The 18,673-nt window shown below is 34.9% G+C and overlaps 1 protein-coding gene across 3 annotated transcripts; it reads right to left on the reverse strand.

The window, feature by feature from the left end:
• Positions 1 to 4: 4 nt before the first annotated feature.
• LOC117913802 (flowering time control protein FCA) lies at positions 5 to 15,998 on the reverse strand. 3 transcript variants are annotated; one of them, XM_034828849.1, is made up of 19 exons: positions 15,527 to 15,998; positions 14,748 to 14,818; positions 14,374 to 14,452; positions 8,516 to 8,598; positions 8,362 to 8,413; positions 7,354 to 7,421; positions 7,121 to 7,187; positions 6,636 to 6,715; positions 6,445 to 6,509; positions 5,995 to 6,054; positions 5,751 to 5,916; positions 4,508 to 4,591; positions 3,827 to 4,411; positions 2,978 to 3,166; positions 2,669 to 2,896; positions 2,554 to 2,586; positions 723 to 788; positions 596 to 641; positions 5 to 488 (listed from the first exon to the last, which is right to left on the reverse strand). In XM_034828849.1, exons 1-19 carry the CDS (start codon positions 15,846 to 15,848, stop codon positions 481 to 483), a joined length of 2,352 nt encoding a protein of 783 aa, XP_034684740.1. In that variant the 5' UTR covers positions 15,849 to 15,998; the 3' UTR covers positions 5 to 480. The 3 variants fall into 3 exon arrangements, with proteins under 3 accessions (XP_034684740.1, XP_034684739.1, XP_034684738.1); XM_034828848.1 differs by having other exon boundaries at positions 2,554 to 2,592; positions 7,354 to 7,415; positions 15,527 to 15,997; XM_034828847.1 differs by having other exon boundaries at positions 2,554 to 2,592; positions 15,527 to 15,997.
• Between the last annotated feature and the right edge of the window lie 2,675 nt (positions 15,999 to 18,673).

Consider the following 18,673-nt stretch of genomic DNA (forward strand, 5'->3'; position numbering starts at 1 on the left):
AAGATGCTCAAAATTAACATTTACTGGACCTTTATCGATATCCAGAAGGAATCCCAAGCATAAGCATACCCTATTTGCGAGATGTTTATGGAGCCTACTCTATGCAGAGGAGAACAGACCTTCAAGGCGCAACCTGCCTGACGAAATGGCCTAGAGAGTCTAATATTTAAACTCAGTACCTAATTGTGGCAGAAGTTAGGTAAAATTAACATGTATAAATACTTATTCATGGCATTCGCTGCCTATGCCTTCATGGAAACCAAGCTTGATTGTTCAAGACAGTAATTGTGAGACAGTAAAACCTCACAACGATGAAGACAGAGCATGCCTACTGCACATTCCTTTTGGCATTAAAGTTCAGAGCAGTGGTGACTGCATGTCTTGCTTTTGTCCAAGTTTTTGCTTCCATTCCCTCAGCCGCGGATTCCCAGAGGAGCAACTTGTGACAATATGCAACCTCAGAATCACACTTCATCCATTTTAAGAGCCTGACAACAATAGGGTTTAGTGGCAAGCAATAAGAAGGGACTTGTGTGTACAAAGTAAAAAAGCGGGTGGTTCTTTCTGTGGAAAGTCAAGAGTAAATGATTAGAACCTGCTGGCTTATTCTTCCACATCCACTCCTGAGCCGCTTGAAGGCCCTGAAACAAAGGTTAAATAGAAAATGAAACTACTTTCATAACAAAGAGGTGTCAGAACACATCAAGGTTAACTTCTACTACCTGTTGGAAGCGTGCAGGATCGTTAACTGAACTAGCCCCTACCTGTGCTTGAGCATAACCAAGTTCCTGCAAGGCCAAAAGGTCCAAAAGGATGAAACAAATTTAGTAAGTTTGCTGGAAGACTTTTAACTAAGCACCATACCTGAAGTTACATAGATGACTACAGTTCCTTTAAGGAGGATCATAATAAATATCACAAAATCCGCTGAATATATAATACATGAACATCAGGACTATTTCAGCTATTCAAAAAAGATTCAAGGGAAAAAAAATAAAGAGAGCAAAATCTCAGCATTTCTAATAATAGCCAGCCCAAAAGTACTTTTTGCTAATTATAACCGTAAAGAATACATTCAGACATAAAGGGAAACAAAAAAATCCCTGATAGAAAACAGAACTTATTTCTAATTTTGAAGGCAGGAACTATGCTTCTTATGTCAAACTACTACTATTTTACAAATCAGTTCCAACATCAGGAAGTACCATAACTAGCACAACTACCATTTTAGACATTACAATTTTAAACACTTCCACTGCCACTACTGGTGCCATAAACCATCCCCACAGAGCCACCATGCTCCCTGCCTCCAACATTACTACAATCCACAACCACAATTCATTCTGCAATAGCCAAGCATGTTAGCAAAGCTGCTAGTTTTCTTTCCCATTGTTTGCCGTTGCATCTTGATGGCATAGTAGTTAAAAACTTACCATATACGATATGATATAATGATAAAATACATTTTATATAGAGATCGATACGTATCGCAATCCGTATCTTATTTTAAAGTGTATCCTTACAATACATATGTAATACACGACACGATACGTGATATTGTGATGTAACAATATATACATCTTTAAGGATATTGTGATATAACAATACATACATCTTTAAGTATTTTTTACAATATCTTTAAAAAATTCCTCTTTTTTTTTTGTTAAATGAATTTATTATATTAAAATATACTAAAAGATTTAAAATTAATCATAAAAAGGAGAAATAGATAAAATAACCTTATATGAAAAGCTACATTCTTATTGTCAAATACTATATTAGAAGTCAAGCAAGTTTATTTTTACAATGAATATTGGAGAATTTTCATTTTAAAGGTTTGAATGTTGACAATGAAAATGATAGTGATTTATAAATAAAATATTAATATATTAGCTTTTTATTATTTCTTTTTTCGTGAATATATATGTATATAAAACAATTAACAACACAATAAGTGCATATATGCCTAGTTTGAATTTGAAACTAAAAATTGAAGAAATTTATTTTTGTGGATTATGTGATGAACTATACCTTAAAGTCATATTTCGTGAATTTGAACTTGTCAAAACTTTAACATCCAATGTTTTCATATGATATGATATGGTTCAACTCTTTTGATCCTACTATCTTCCATAAAATTGGTTATATATTACTCTATGCTTCATACTTTCAATAGATATACACACATATACATATTTTTCCTATTTATTTTTCACTATATAAAAAAACTTACGATACACGACACAGAAAAATAGAAAAAGATGCATGATATGTTTTACGAGTTAACAACTATGTTTGATGGTACCATCAAAGCATCACTGAAATGGTGCCCACTAATATGAAGACCACTGTTTCAAATAATGCATTGTAAAACAATCAATTTGGGCTGCATGGCAATTTTTTTTTTTTTTTTGAAAATATATAATACAATTTCTACCTACTTCATATTTTATGCTTCCAACTCTTTAGCAAGTCCAAAATGCTAAATCAAGGTACCATTAGACGAGCAAAACATCCATTGAAAATTATATGATCTTCAGGAGAGAAGCTCACCTGAACATTTTGCTGACCCATAACTCCAGAAGCCTGGTACTGAAATTGCAATCATAATTAGCAATAAAACAACTAAAAGTATGCCATTGTGAAAAGATATGTAGAAAACACCGACCGATGAAGACACTGGAGGCTGTTGCATCTGCTGATGTTGGCGGAGCTGTGACTGAAGCTGTGCTTGGAGATGTGCTTGGAGCTGAGTTTGAAGCTGCACTTGTTGAGCTTGAGGAATTTGCTGTGTAGACAAAACTTGAGTGTGTGATTGGGCTTGTGACTGTTGAACTGATGACTTTTGTTGTTGTTGCTGTTGTTCAAGTAATGTCAACTCCTCTGGTTTTTCCCACTGCAGACCCATTCGGAAAAAATGTCACACATTGTAGATGAGAAAACCTCAACAAAAAAACAGACTGGACTTGGATCTCACCCTGCTTTCACCAGTTACACTATTGTGATAATATTTGTATCCATCGGGTGAAGTGTGCTCTGTCCAATTACATTTTACAGGGGCCACAGCCTGGGTTGTTACAGGCACAGCAGAAGTTGTGGAAGGCACATCAGTGGCTGGTGTGATGGTAGCAGTGCTGGCAACAGTCTGTGGTACAGTCCCAGGCCACTGAAACCAAAGAACAAGTAGTTTTTAGCAAATAACCACAGACAATAGATCACCACAATAACAAAAATAAAAAAAGATCAAGGAAAAACCCTAAGAAGAGAATAAACATTTTTTTTTTTTTTTGTTTAGTAAGAAGAGAATAAACATAACAAGGACTCACATTTAGAAGCAATCTGAAATAAGCCCTAAATGAGAAGGAAGCAGTGAAGATATTACAACAAGATGAAGGTCTGCAGACATGAACAAGTGGCATACAAGCAAAGGAATTGTGGTCCACCATCAATGGATCACACTTGAATATCTCTCAACCCCAAACTCAGCAGAGTGGAATGACATTAAGTGTTAAATCACAAATGACACTGAAACTAACAACTTTTTTGGGCATTCAAAATCACATCAGCTACTAGGTGCTAATGTCATTTGAATAAGTTTGATTGGTTCACCCTAAATTGGATAGGACCACCAATAACAACTGAGACTTTACTCTCAAAGTGGAACCTACCAGGTGCCACATTTGATGATAATATTACATGTTGAACAAGAAAATTGGACTATCCATGCAAATACCTAATTAGAGTAAACCCATAAACTAGTAATATCAGCTGTTTTTTTTTCTTTTTTTTTCTTTTTTTTCCTTTTGGTGGAACAAGCTAGCAGTACCTGCTGTTTAGTAGTCTGGGAACCCTGCTGTGACGTTAAAGTTTGGTTTGATGGTTGCATCAGCTGCAATTGTTGCTGCAGCTGAGAAAATGCCTGCTGAGATGACTGGAAACTAGCTTGTAGGGCTTGCGTTTGTTGTGATAGCAACTGAGCCAACTGAGAAGGTGATTGGTGTAGAGGCTGGACCAGTTGCTGCTGAGCAGGAGCAGGCACCTGATGTTGATTTGCCATGACAGACACAGCATGCTGTTGTAAGTTGAGGTTGACAGGAGTCTGCTGGGCAGTAGCAGATGAGGCACTCTGCTGGACCTGAGGCTGAGAACCAGACAGCTGTCCACTCAAACCAAGCAGCTGTTGGGATGGAAGTGTTTGATTGAAGGGGGTTTGACCAGCAGAATGAGATATTTGTAGCTGACCAAATTGTCGTAATGATGAATGAGGAGTTTGAGGCTGTGTATAAGATGCCGGAGTTTGAGACTGTAGCTGCAGGGAAGGTGGCAAATGCTGAGGAGACTGAAGCGATTTCTGCAACGGTGATATTTGCTCACCAATGGAAGGCACTTGTAGCATAGGCTGGTTGAAATTCTGAAAAACGAGTCCAAAAAATGAAAATGAACTTCAATCTATCCTCAGATTCATTCAATAAGAGCACGAAAACAGCAAAAATTAAACCATAGATACCTGTTGTGGTGTAGCAGAAGATGAAACTGCAATTCCAGAAAGAGAACCATCAGCTGAACCACCAAGACCGCCCAGGGGAGCACCCTAAGTTTTTGCAAGATTAATAGTTAATAAATTATTTCAATCACACATAGTAATACCAAATTTTGACGGTGATAAAAATCCATTCCTGGATATTCTGCATAGAAATTAGTAACAAAGTTCTATAATTCCACATTAAGATAAACCAGATCAGAAGTAATGCTGATCACGTTGTCAGTGCCATCCAACCACACTATCAAATTTTCAGTCAAATAAGCATTATCATAAACAAGCGGCATAAGTCATGGAAGACGTGCTGAAACACCCATGATTAGAATAAAATTTGAACACCTAAAGATACTCCAGTCAGTCTCCAAATGTATCGACAATTACCCAACATGTTACCAACTAGAAATAAAAATGGAAGTAGAGAATGCAGCACATGTATCACATAATAAAGTGTGTGAATAAAAGAAAGGAAACATTTGTTATGTCTTAAATGCACCCAGTACAAAGAAAAGAATTTTGCTCTGCCCATTCAACTGTAAACAACCCAGTTTAAATGACCATGCATAGCCCTCAAATTAATTGACTGTTCCATTACTTCCTCTTATGCCTACAGGGAACAGGACACAGATATTTGATATTTCAAAACATCCTTTCCATACCAAAAAGCATCTCAAAGGAAGCTAATGAACTTCTGAAGATGAAAAAGGTCAATAACTTAAAAATTCATCCAAATTTTGGTAAAGGAGGGCTTCATAAGATCAGGGAAAGGAGGCTTTTTTTTAAAAGTCCAGCCCATTAAAAAAAGTCAAGGTTCTATTGTATTAAAGGTTGCTGCAAGTAGATCCTTGTGCAAGTTGAGACCATTTTCAAGGCACTCTTAAGAATCATATTTTCAAAGCAGAAGCAAACTTGTACCAGAAGCATATTTCTTTCAAGGCAACACTGAAGCAAGGAGATCCTTGTGCAAGTTGAGACAATTTTCAAGGCACTCTTAAGAATCATATTTTCAAAGCAGGGCAAATTTGTACCAGAAACATATTTGTTTCAAGGCAACACTGAACACAATTAATAGTTCCATGATTAGTGTCCTAAAAATCAATAGATATCTACCACCATATCATAGAGGCGAAATAAATAAGATGTTATCAGAGTAATAATATTTTTCCCCATGGAAAATCAAAATAAGAACTAAAGCTGTCTATGTCATCCTTACAGGAGTTGAAGATATTGATCCGTCACCAGACCTTGGGAGTGACTGATTCCCAAAGCCATGAATACCAGCATTAGAAGATGGGCCCAGATTCTGTGGACTCATTGGATGCCAAGCATTAGGAGGAATTCGACCACTGCCTATAGGATCACCTTGGTTCATTGTTGGTCTGCAATGAATGAAAGTGAGACAATAGCCAATAGAAAGCAAATTCAAAATAGATAAGAGTGGGAAGAAGAAAGCACACCTAACACCTGGTGCTTGAAATCGAGGGCCAAAACCTGGACCCCCAAATGCAGGAGCACCCCTGAAAATGAAAGAAATGGAATGAGATTAATACTGAATATGGGAAGTGTTAATCAATAGTTTCCCAAACAGAATTAATGCCTCAAAGGCAAATATCAATGGTGGATCAAATGACTCATAAACAACACTTAAATAGACTCCCTCCAAAAGATCTTTCTTGGCAAAAGTAAAGCAACAACATTCTTAACCATCTTTCCAGTAACATTTCCAATATTTTCACAGATAATGTATAAATAAACCACATTACAGCTCAGGAAATTGCCTACGATAAACGTGCCATCAATCTGCTTGTAACACAAGATTATATGTGAACTTATACAAAAATAAGAAAAAGAACGAAACACAAACAAAAATGAAAAAGATAGTGAAGAGAGAGTCTAAATGAGAAAACCTTGATTCCCCAGGTCTAGGCCTCTTAGGATCAGCAAACCGAACAGTTAATGGCTGATCACAACCCTAGAATAAAGGAGGGGAAAAACGTTAGTGGATAACCTTCAACATGTTTCGAATGCATGATACCAGTCATGATTCATAATTGCAATCAGAAAATACAACTTTACTAGAATAACAAAATAGGCTTACTCTCATTGTATAGATTCCATTAAGAGCATTAATAGCTGCCATTGCCATGTCTCTATGAGAAAATTTAACAAATCCACATCCTTCAAAAATAATTTGAACAAATACAATCAGGAACAGGTACATGGAAACATGTAAATATTAATGTCACACAGATATTGAATAAGGATTAAAAGGGGTATTCAGGATAGTACATCAGCAAAAGGAAAATATGTTATGCTGTTAGCTAGAATAGCCACTATTTAATCTGAACTATATTTATTTTATCCTTTCCCTTCTCTCTAAAACATGCTGGACATATTTTCCACCAGCAATGACATGTAATGATAAATCCCCCAATTTAAGCATCTTGAATCTAGAAATTAATAGAGGCAATATCATATGAAAAGCAGAACCAGGAAGGGGATTATATTTCAAACCTCAAATGAAAACATTAGTCAAGAGTAAATAGGGACATAACACCAAATTACATAAGCAACAGGATATACCACGACTTTGCTTCAATTCATCACGCATGAGGTAGACATCTTCAACTTGACCATAAGGTGAAAAAATCTGGCATAAAAATAGTGCATTTATTTAGTTCCATAACTATGATGTCTTCCAATAAAAAATTAACACTGAACAAAGATTAAAAAAGGGAATATATAACCTGCACAAATAAAACTAATCTTAGGAAAGAACAACTAAACTTCAAATAGTTAATGCACATGAAACTTACTTCCTTAACTTCCTTTTCTGTAGCTTGTTTATTCAGTGAGCCCACAAACAACTTGTATTCAACTGCACCTACCATAAAAAGAACACCATCAGGGATGAGAAGATCAGCCAAACTGGGGCAGGCATATATGTAGACACACCAATAAAAACATTTGAATATCACAGCATTTACCAATACATAACATCCAGATCAAGCTAAATAGACGAGAGCATCTCCAATACCATGCCAAAATAGGGTGCTATTGCCAAAAAATTGCATAACTATAAAACATTGGCACTCTAATGAGTGCTACCATTATCCGGCATTGCCATTGCAATGCTATATGACATTCCTTTTAGCATTGTCAGATGAAATGTCATTTTTTAGCATTTGCATTGCAAAGCAATTATCAATGCCAAAAAAAGAGTTTGGTATTGCTATTTTACCGTTTTGCATTGAAGATGCTCTAACAAGGCTGTCTTCTTTTCTTTTTCAGAGGGGATCCTAATTCATCAATTTTTGTATTTATTTATTTTTTTTCATTTTCATACCGGGTTTCTTCCTACTATACACTTGTGGAAGTTACTCTTCACATATTATGATTCACTTAACTACTAACTAAGAAAACTGGGCTGAGTCAACCTTTCACATTATGAGTAACTTGTAACTAAGGTATTCAAAAACGTGTTAAGAAAAATTAAACATAACCTCTACTAATTTTTTATTTTTTTTTTATAGGAACCTCTACTAATTTTTTAAAAATAAGTACTTGTAGAATGGAGTAAACTTAATCAGATTGTAAAGCGGTATATATATGCTCAAAAAGAACCAATGGTTCATAGATCAAATCAGACTTAGCTAGCTCTTGACCCAGAAGATGACTAGGAGCAGAGATGCTTGAACAAAGTATTAGTGCAATATGTTTAGAGGAGGACTATATGCATGATAGTGCATTACCAATATAATTTTGTAATGCATCAGCAAAAGGCAGTTTTAACAGGCAGCAAATTTTAAGTTGCAGATAATTACCAAGGCGTTCTCGTTCTCCATCAGCATATCTCACTTGGATAGGTCCCACTCCCTGCAAAACATAATGGCACACACAAGTACATATGAGAGTGAACTACTGAAGATTAGTTAGCCAAATTACAAGATTGCAGAACTTGAGAAGCAGAAAACTCACCCCAGGCAAAGTGTATTGATTGTGCAAAGCTCTAATTGCCCTTTCAGCTTCTTCTGAAGTAGCATATTTTATAAAACAACACCCTGCAGAGAAGTAGAGAGTTTTTTTGCTGATTTCATTAGGTTATATCTACCCTCCCAACAATGGTACACATGCAGCTAGACATAAAACCATCTGGCAGTATGGTATGCATGGTAAATAATTTGTGCATTAAGATTCATAAAAAATTTTAACAGATAAAGTTCAAGAAGAAACAAATTTCAAGACTAAATGAGTGGTATCCAAGTAGAAATCCTAATATTGACTACCAATCCATTAGCATATAACACAAACAAACACCAAATCCAACCAACAGACAATGGACATCATAGTCATGTTTTCCTAAAGAAAAGAGATCGATTAACCTGACATGGGCAAAAGGAAAAATAAAAAAATAAAATGATAAATCAGCAACTTTATCATTACTCTATCAATCGATAATAAACACAGGCATATATATATATACGCACACACAAATAAATTAGCAAAAGAAGGTCACACCAAAAGGGAATGGTTGCAATGATTTGCTTCCTAAACTGTTATTGGAAGAGTACTCGTTCATATATTAATTCAAAATAAGCTTTCATCAAAGAGCATCTCATGATAGAATCATCCACAAGAGAGAAACGCACACAGAGAAGTCTGGAACTTACTAAAGAGAGAAAAATAAAAACCACCTAGCATATCCAATGTATTACTTCTCAGATGAACTAATTCTGTCATTCATATTAAACAGAGCAAATTGCCTACTCAATGACAGAAACAGTATTATGGGTTTCAAAAGATAAGAAAGCCCAACTTCACATGAATATAAAAGTACTATCCTGAGATTCTGAGAAGATATTAATCATTTGTAACAATTAAGGTATAATAACATTAACAAACAGATACACACACACACACATATATATAAGGCTTAATAGCCTATTCATCGAGATTGCTAGGTTAGCAATGAACTGCTGAAACATGCTTATGGATGGATAACCAGCAAAGGGACATAGGACATACATGAGATATTTTAATGTTCAATTCCCTAATGATTGTTGAACAATGAAATTTATTTTAAAAAGGAAAGAAAAATAGATGAGGAAGACAGAGAAAAGGAAATCAACCAAAATATTGAGTTAGTGCCACATACAGCAGTTGTGGCTAAGATAAGAAAATTATTAAAAAACACCAGATTTCCAAGAACAAAATAAAAAAGTTATATAAAGTTCAATGGAGAAATGACTTTAAAAATAATAATAAACCTATGTGAACATATACAAACTTACCAAACAAAGTTAGAGATTCATCTGAAGGCTCATCTTTTATATTTGTGATAGCTGACAGCAGCATCTCATGCACAAGCTAGAAAGCATATGAAGCCTTTAGGCATTTCATATGAATCAAAATACAATTTTTAATATCTAAATGAAGTCCCAATATCCATGTCACATCTTCTTTAGATAGCATATGAATATTACAGCAGACCAAAGTCATATGATTTGACAACTTCCATAAATCTAGATGACAATAATCAATTAGAAAAATGACGGATTACCTCAACTTTTTTTCCTAGTCTTGGCATGGGTTTCAATCACCACAAGCCTGCTCAATCTCAATTCTATCTCCATCATTCCCAATATAACACTAATGATACCAAAAAAAATTTACAAAATCCATGCCATACCCAAATACAGGGAGGGAACCATACACCAAAAGAAATTGTAAGAACCATGCAATGCCCAAAGCAGAGAGGGAATCATAATTTGTACAACACTAAGGCAGAAGGCATATCACAACATCCAACAAGGATGTAAAAACCAAGATAATTCCTCGCACCCCTCAAAATCTAACAACAAAAATTGCATCCATATTATTTAAATTGTCTCAATGTGCTAATAAGGATTCACCTGCTCAATAATGAAAAGAGACAACACAAAATCCAAAAACACTATCTTCCCAAAATAAAGAAAAGGGGGAATTCTATTATCTAAATATAACCACTTGGTTGCATATGTCTCAACTGTATAAATAATGGACAGGCTACCCTACCCAGAAAACAGCTCTCAGCTAAGTTTCATGGCAGGCCCTGCTCCTACTACAAACTGGCCCCTGAGGAATTAAGCATTTTTAATTTTCTTTTTTCATAAGCCAAATATTTGAAATAATAGAAATCTGAATTAATTCATAAAGAGTTAGCATGAGTTTGAGAACCGGACATAAAACTTTAATCAATAAAGCCAACCCCAAAGAGTTAGGACCAGGCATGCAGGCTCCAATTCTGGTTCTAACAATAAAAGCTACATGCAAAATGGGATCTATAGTTAAGTGTACAACTGATAGGAAGCACAATGGGCATTCCATCAACATAAAGCTGACCCATGTTTCCTACTCATTAAATTCTTACGTTAATTTTAGACAATCAACTGGGTACACTGATATTTAATATGTACTATGAAGCTTCATATTTCCCTTGGCATGCCAACAAGGTAAAATAAATTATATATCTGTGTGTACTATACTTCAACTTAAATTTCATTACCAAAAAAGGGAAGACAACTTATTTTACACAACCAAACAGGTATACTATGATGAGTGATATGAAACTACAGATTTTGCTTAGCAAATCTACAAGGTAGAAAACACCTCAGATGAGATTTGCATGTACCTTTACTAACTTCGACTTAAGTTTCACAACCAATAAAATCTAGTGATAAATTTTGGCAAATTTTTCTGCCAACCATGTAAACCCATCTCAGATGCTAATTCATTCTCAAAGACAAAAAATGTAATAAACCTAGAAACCATATGTTTTGTATAGAACACTCAAATCAGCCATCTACATTCAATGTCTCAATACACTATTTAAGTAGTGAACTTAGCTGATAGCAACATTAAAAGTTTCAAGTAGTTAGGAACCAAAACATAATGGTATGTATACAGAACATCTGAACCTTCATTTTCAGGTTATACTTGGCTCACTCAAGATTTGGACTCAATTCAATAAGATTGTAGAAATTAAATCTAATGCGTAAATAGAGCCCAATGCATCACCAAATGTAATGTAAAAAGGATTTCACATAAGCCACCCTGCAACGGATATATCAAAACCAGATCGATCCATTTAAAAAGTGCACCTATAGAATGATTTACACGTCAACTAAATAGTCATGTATTTCCTCAATCCCATAGATTGCTTATCTCAAACATCAAACTGCCCCATTGACCCAAATTAACCAAATCAACAGAAGTATGAAAGAACTTTAAAATGTCCACTGCGTGATTGATACAGGTGGAACCATCCAACATTTTGAATTTGGATCTAAGCAAGTATCAAGAATATCCATGATCCATCAAAGGATATCAATAATAACTTCCATTCATACATCAAACAGCAATGATTAACCTTTGGAATGAAATACCAAATGACCCACACATGATAAGTAAGAAATAAATAAGAAAAATAAAAATATAAAATAAGGGAGCAAAGCAAGAGATAAAATGCTGGAAATGAACCAAATAGCATCAGACACGATAACATGACCACACAAAAATTCAATGCGCTCTTGCAGAGAGGAAAAAAAAAAGGTTGGAAGAATATCTCCATACCCATTTGGAATGGTTAGCTATGGACAATCATATACATGATGCTTTTCTAACATAAGATAAGAAGTCGATAGCCTAATATTTTAGCCACAAGGTGGCAAGATCAAATTATGAAGTAGCCCTTCCACACAGATGCTATTTTGCTACTCCAAATGCCAGTATTGCGAAGCTTAAACAGAGGCACAGAGTAGAGAAGGGATGGCTCACATTCACTAGATATACCCTCAGAATTGTTTCCAACCATAAGTTTTGTAACTTGTATCACAAGTCCGACCCTCATCCATCCTATTTTGATCGCATAACCATCACCCATACAACTGCCAAAGTTGAATCACAAAGTGCATGTCTTGCAAGTAGAAAAATGTATAAATTTTTTTTTTTTTTGGTAAATAAGAAATATGTATAATTTATCAAGATGACCCTGCTGTTCCATGATAAGAGTATGTAGTTACACCATCAATATCCATATCACCAGGTCCACTACTGCACCACTAAGGTCAAAACAAACACATAGGAATCCACAGTTCAAGCATGCATAAACTAAGGTTGGAAGATCCAATATAGAACTGCAAGATATGGATTTTGCTTTTGACCATATTAGCTCATCAAACTGATGATCTGCAAGTTTAGAAACTCCCACATATGGATAAGACCATATTTAAAAGAAATAAACACAAACCATAATTTTCATGTCATGCATCCATGAAAATCCAAAAATGAAAGAAGAAATTGGTGTGCTATTTCTTGAAACAACCCAACTTCAACTGTGAATTCCATCAACACCAGAATTGCATTTTCACATTACTAGAAAATTGAATAGGGGAACCTGTAAGATATTAAACCACCAAACAACCATTACTAAAACCAACAACTCCTCACTGGTAGAGCTTGGCACTCCAATGTAAATTAGAAAAGGAAATAAAACAGCCATCGAAGAGAAGTTGCAGAAGTATGGATAGATAACCCTCACTTAATTCATGTGAAACGCAAACAACTGCAGAACAGATGCAATTAAATGGTAATAAACCCACAAAACCAAACCAAAATACTACACACTAGTATGGGATATCCACTAGGACGTTGAATGAATTAGATGGAGATTCACTTGGACATACATGCATTAGAATTGATTAACCGTACATGGCCCATAGGGTTCAAACCTGCTACTCAAGGAGATGCACCAGTAGTCAGACCAGATTCACACAAAAGAATTTCTAGAAATTATTTGAAGCTGTCCTACTTGCTATTATGTATTGCTAGTTTATTCTTCAAAAAGAAAAGGCTCTCCGAAATTAAGAATAAATACCAAACACGTAACCCCATATGACGAGACAGCTGCTAAATTGCACATAAAAGGGGATGCATCTCTCAACATTGTATCACACACCAAGTATCCACCCCAAGCTCAGCTTAGAAAGAGCCAAATCATGTGCTCTGGAAAAAGAAAAACAACCATCCTGGGACCATGCACCAACAAAACACTAGCTTCAAAGCATCTCAAGCACAAGTATCAACTCAAGCCACATGCTTGAATTTAATGAAGGTAACACCAACGACATTGCCATAAGAGATCCATCCTATTGGGAAGAGTCTGCAATTTCAAAAGGTACCATTAAAGGACAAAGAACAAACAAGCCCATACCTAATTAAATCCAATTCCAAGCATCTTTGACCATCCAAATTCAGACCCATTAATTTTCAAAAACCAAAACTAGCATATGGACATTCCAAGGCATTCAAAAAAAAACCTCAAGTTACCAAGATATAAAGAAACCATAGGAATCCTCTAAATTACAATTTCATCAATACCCATTCAAAAGCAGGATCCAAGTAATGTTGTATCACTTGTGACAACAGTTGCATTTCTAAACATCCTGACATAAAAAAGCTACAGTCATGGAACCAGACACTCCCAGTACAAATAAACTTGTTGGGTAATGCCCCCACTGCTGCAGCCAGTAGTACAAGAGCAGGATCTATTTGTCTTCCAAGTTGCAACTGCTATGCTTAAACTGGTTTTTAGTAGATTTACAGGTCTTGCCTTCTTCAGTTTGACATGAAGAACATAAAAGAAAGGTTGCAACCAAAACCAACATGCCCGAAAATTGTTGCAAAAACTAACTGAGACGAAACATGAGTTTACAGTTGCTCCCAACAGCCCATCAGGAGACCTGAAAAGAGACAGGTAAAATCACAATCTTATAATAGAAAGTAGCATCCTCACATACCTTGCTGTTGTCCAGTTCTCTTATCTTTGATCAACGCAACTTCTAAGACATTTCCATGTTCTTCAAACAAGGGGCGTATCTGATATTAATAACATATTATTAAATAACAGAAATATAATGACAATAACAATATAAGCCACCACAAAATAAAAGATATGGAACTAAAAAACAGGTTAATTTGATGTAAGTAGAGAACTTTTTCAAATGCAATATAAAAGTACCAACTGAATAAGAAAGTATGGAGGGGGATCAATTTCTGGACAATAACACTAAAAATCAACAAATATATGAACTTAAAGTAGTTTCCTTTGTTGGGATGCAAGCTTAAAATAAACACACCAGGACATAAAAGCTTAATGAAGTGACTGGCTTACATCTTCTTCGGTGGCTGTCCTTGGAACCGACCCAACAAAAAGTTTTGCAAAACCACCTCCATCATAACGATCTAACAAAAAACATATCAGTACCTTAGGAGAAAGAGCTGAAAAATACTAAAAGGGAAATGATAATAACTAAATTCAGGGTGAAATCAAACATAGGTTGAAACTACATTAACAATGTAGCAAATCTGCATATACCACATAAAATGACCAGACAAATCTCAAGTTCAAGGAGCCAGATGCTTAATCAGTTTAGGCCAAGTGGTTAAGCAGACATACGAGTTATTTGAAAAATGCAGTCTCTTAGGTTCATGTGAACTATTCATAAATGAAATTAAACTTTGAATTTCAACTTCTCTTACAGGGCATCATGGTATTCAATTTTGATATTCTTTTCAGATGCCTGAAACGTGTTATGACTTCTCACTGACTAATTATCCATCCCAGCCAAAAGTAAAACAGAACTTAACAGGCATGAAGAATTCATATCCTTTTTTTTTTTTAATAATGTTCAATCCTAATTGTTATCCACGACTATGTACTAAAGTTGCATTTAAAATTTATACAATTTCTCCATAATTTCATCAAATGTTCAACAATTTTCAAATACGAACATTGACATATGCATAGATATAGTGAGCGTACGCCAATCAAAAAGATATAGTGAACATATAAAGTTCTAAAACATAGGATACCCTAAGAAACAATCTACCAACAACAGCAGCTTAACATAGAAGACGAACTCATAAACCTTCAATTCGATCTTCGCATACCTGGAGACCCTCCACGGCCAGGGAAACCAAACCCCCGTTTCTGACCAGAGAGCGGCACCTGATGATTCGATGCAAATCCCCCACCCCCGCCACCCATCGGCCGCAACCCAGCACCGCCGGGAGGATAACGGGGAGGACTGTCAAAGGGGCGGTGGTGGTGGCCGCCTCCGCCTCCACCACCGGAGAAGCCAACACGGTAGCTGCTAGGGCTGCGGCGATGATGGTTTCCGGAGGCGTCGGAGGACCGAGAAGGGCCCCGAGAATGGCGGTAGTGGTGGGAGTCAGGGTTGTTGCCGTAGCGGTCTCCTCTGTGCCTGTCCATATCGTTTTGGGACTGCGAAATAGCGAGAAAACCCTAACCCTAACCCTAGAAATGGAGAGAAAAGCGAGAATGGAGTATGGAGAGAGCGTAGAGAGAAGAGGTGAAGGGGCAGTTCTGGAACGGTGCTGCCTGGAAATTTGACAAGTGGGGACGATTCGAGTGAGGTGTGTGAATCTTTCGTCACTGTTAACTCGCCGAGTCGAGTTACTGCTGACGTGGCAACTCCGATGACGTATACCATACTTAAGTTTGATGGTCTTATGCGAATCTCCGAAAACTTATATCAACAATATTTTAGACAACAAACCGCATTAATCTTTTCAATCAGCGCTCATTCTATGTTTTGAAGAATGAGATTTCCACAAGTTTTAAACAAATTTTTTATATTATTTTCAGGGTCAGATCTGTTAGTTTATCAGATCTTGTTGTAGATTTTGGGTGAGTTGATTTTAGGTAACTTTAGAAACCAACGAAAACATTGAACTGGAAGTTGGACCTCCAATTCCAAATTTCAATCTTATTAAAAAGTCTGGTAATTCGGGTCATTTGGGCCTCCTATGCAACCCATCCCCGAAATCCCATACTTAATCCCCCAAAGATTGTCCAACCAATAGAGCTTGCTGTGTAGTTTTCAGGGCTGATATTAACTTAAACAAAATCGTCCCACTCCACTTTGATTGTTGAGGTATTGCATTTGGAGATGAACAAGGTAAGAATTTTTTTTATTTTTTTTTAAGAATGATTAGATTGATTTGCCCTCCCCGAGAATATATAAAAATAAAAAATTAACTTCCCATAAAGGGAATCGAACCCCAGATCTAGTGTCATGGTTGACCATTGGGGGTAAAGCTCACATCCTTTACAATTAATAAACCCTAACTTAAAATCTTAGCTCCATCATTGGTGATACAAATACTAATTTAGTAGAAAACATCTACTCATTTTGGTTAGTATGATCTATTTATAAGTTATTTGATTATAAAACTACTCTGAAATTACTTCTTTTTATAAGTTTATTTCTTTTGCGGGCTTCGGTGCAAAACAACAGTTGAATAACATGTGTTTTCTCATTATTCTCATACATGCGTCAACATTTTGAAATTTTTTATAAATTTTCATTGGCTAAGGTTTTTCTTAATTTATTTGAAGGTGGTTCAATTAGGAAGTATTTAATTTTTGTTAAAATTAAATTAGTTTCTAGTCATTCGAGGTAAAAAGTTTCAACTTATAAGTAAAAATGTGGTAACAAAAATAAGGTGTTAGCAAATAAAAATTATGCACTCAAATTCAATCTAATCTAACATTTGACTCAAGGTAATTAATTTAAGGTTGATTCATTTTTTTTTTTTAAATTGTAAGTTGAGTTATTGTTAGTTGCGCTTGACTCATGTTAATTAAATTGATCAAGTTATATAGCTTAGAATCATATTAGATAAGATGGAATTGAATTGAACCCACGGACATGTTGTCGTGTTCTTTTAAAATAAGTATATTTTAATAATAAATGACATAATATTTAAAAATATTAATAATTAATTTTACTAGCCTATTTTGAATTTTGAACTAAATACTCATAATTATCATTAATTTAAAATTTCCTCAAATACTTTTTTTCACTCACCTTTAGTTTAGTTACTATCGGGCAAGCAATCAAACCCAACACATCAACTCAAGCAAGTAGTGGCTAAACATGGAAAACAAAAACAAGTCATTTGGATTAGTATGTAATTAAGTCATGTAAAATTAGAAACATCCATACATCAACCAAAAGGTCTATCCTTATTTTGTTTTCCCCTTCAAAACTTTCTCTTTTTCAATTGAAAATTAAGTTGTCTCTGTGTCGAACCGTCTAAAACATGTATTTTAAAAAAAAACGCTCCTTTACCCTTATCTTATGTCTCACTTGTCTCATTTCAAACTCAAAATGAAGAATTATTTAACAAGATTTCAAATTAATAATAGCTAAATATAATTAGCTCAAGACTCAAAGAATGTGAGTGAAATTTACCTTTCAAAATAATAACAAAAAAATAAATAAATTGTTTATGTCTTTTATACAATATAAAATAATAGATTATATAATTATAATATTTTTCTTTAAAATTTTAAAAATAAATGGAATACATAATATAAATTATAAATAGTTATTCGAGCATTGGGCGAAGTCACTGTGAATGAAACTGTGGACCCGCGCATTTTTCATGTGTGTTGCCACTCGATGGTGAAATTCATTTTTTATTTGTGAAGATTATGATTTTTAGCAAAGACTCGGAGTCATCACTTATTTTTGTTTTATTTTTAAGGGAAAAAAAAAACTCTAAGTTTGATTCCTTATTTGAAAAATACGATATGTGGAAAACCAAAATCAGGTTTGGTGGTCAAGTTACTTATCAGAAAAGTACGACAAAAGTCCGAAACACCCCTCTAAGTCTCTAAAAACGGATCTCTACTAAATAGGGTGAGACAAGTGTGACAATTGATAAGGAAATTAATGAATACCAATGAAATTATCAAATAATAAAACAAATCGAACATGAGAATGAATAAATAAATGAAGTAGAAATGGGAGCGTACTTTAGCAACAAATAAAAATGTGTTGTCATGAAAATAAGGTTAGCTCATAATGATAAACGTAGAATATCTCAAACAAAATTGGTCAAAATCAAACAATATCAATCATGCACTCCACTTTAATTTTTTTTTTAAAAAATAAATATTATAGATGTTGGACCCCACTAAAGCCCATTTGATTTTTCATGAATAAATCTTACAAATTCCATTATTTTAGAATTATGAAAATCATGTTCATGCTTATTTAAAATAAA

This window comes from Vitis riparia, chromosome 5, assembly GCF_004353265.1.
Source record: "Vitis riparia cultivar Riparia Gloire de Montpellier isolate 1030 chromosome 5, EGFV_Vit.rip_1.0, whole genome shotgun sequence".
In the NCBI taxonomy this organism is placed as follows: Eukaryota; Viridiplantae; Streptophyta; class Magnoliopsida; order Vitales; family Vitaceae; genus Vitis; species Vitis riparia.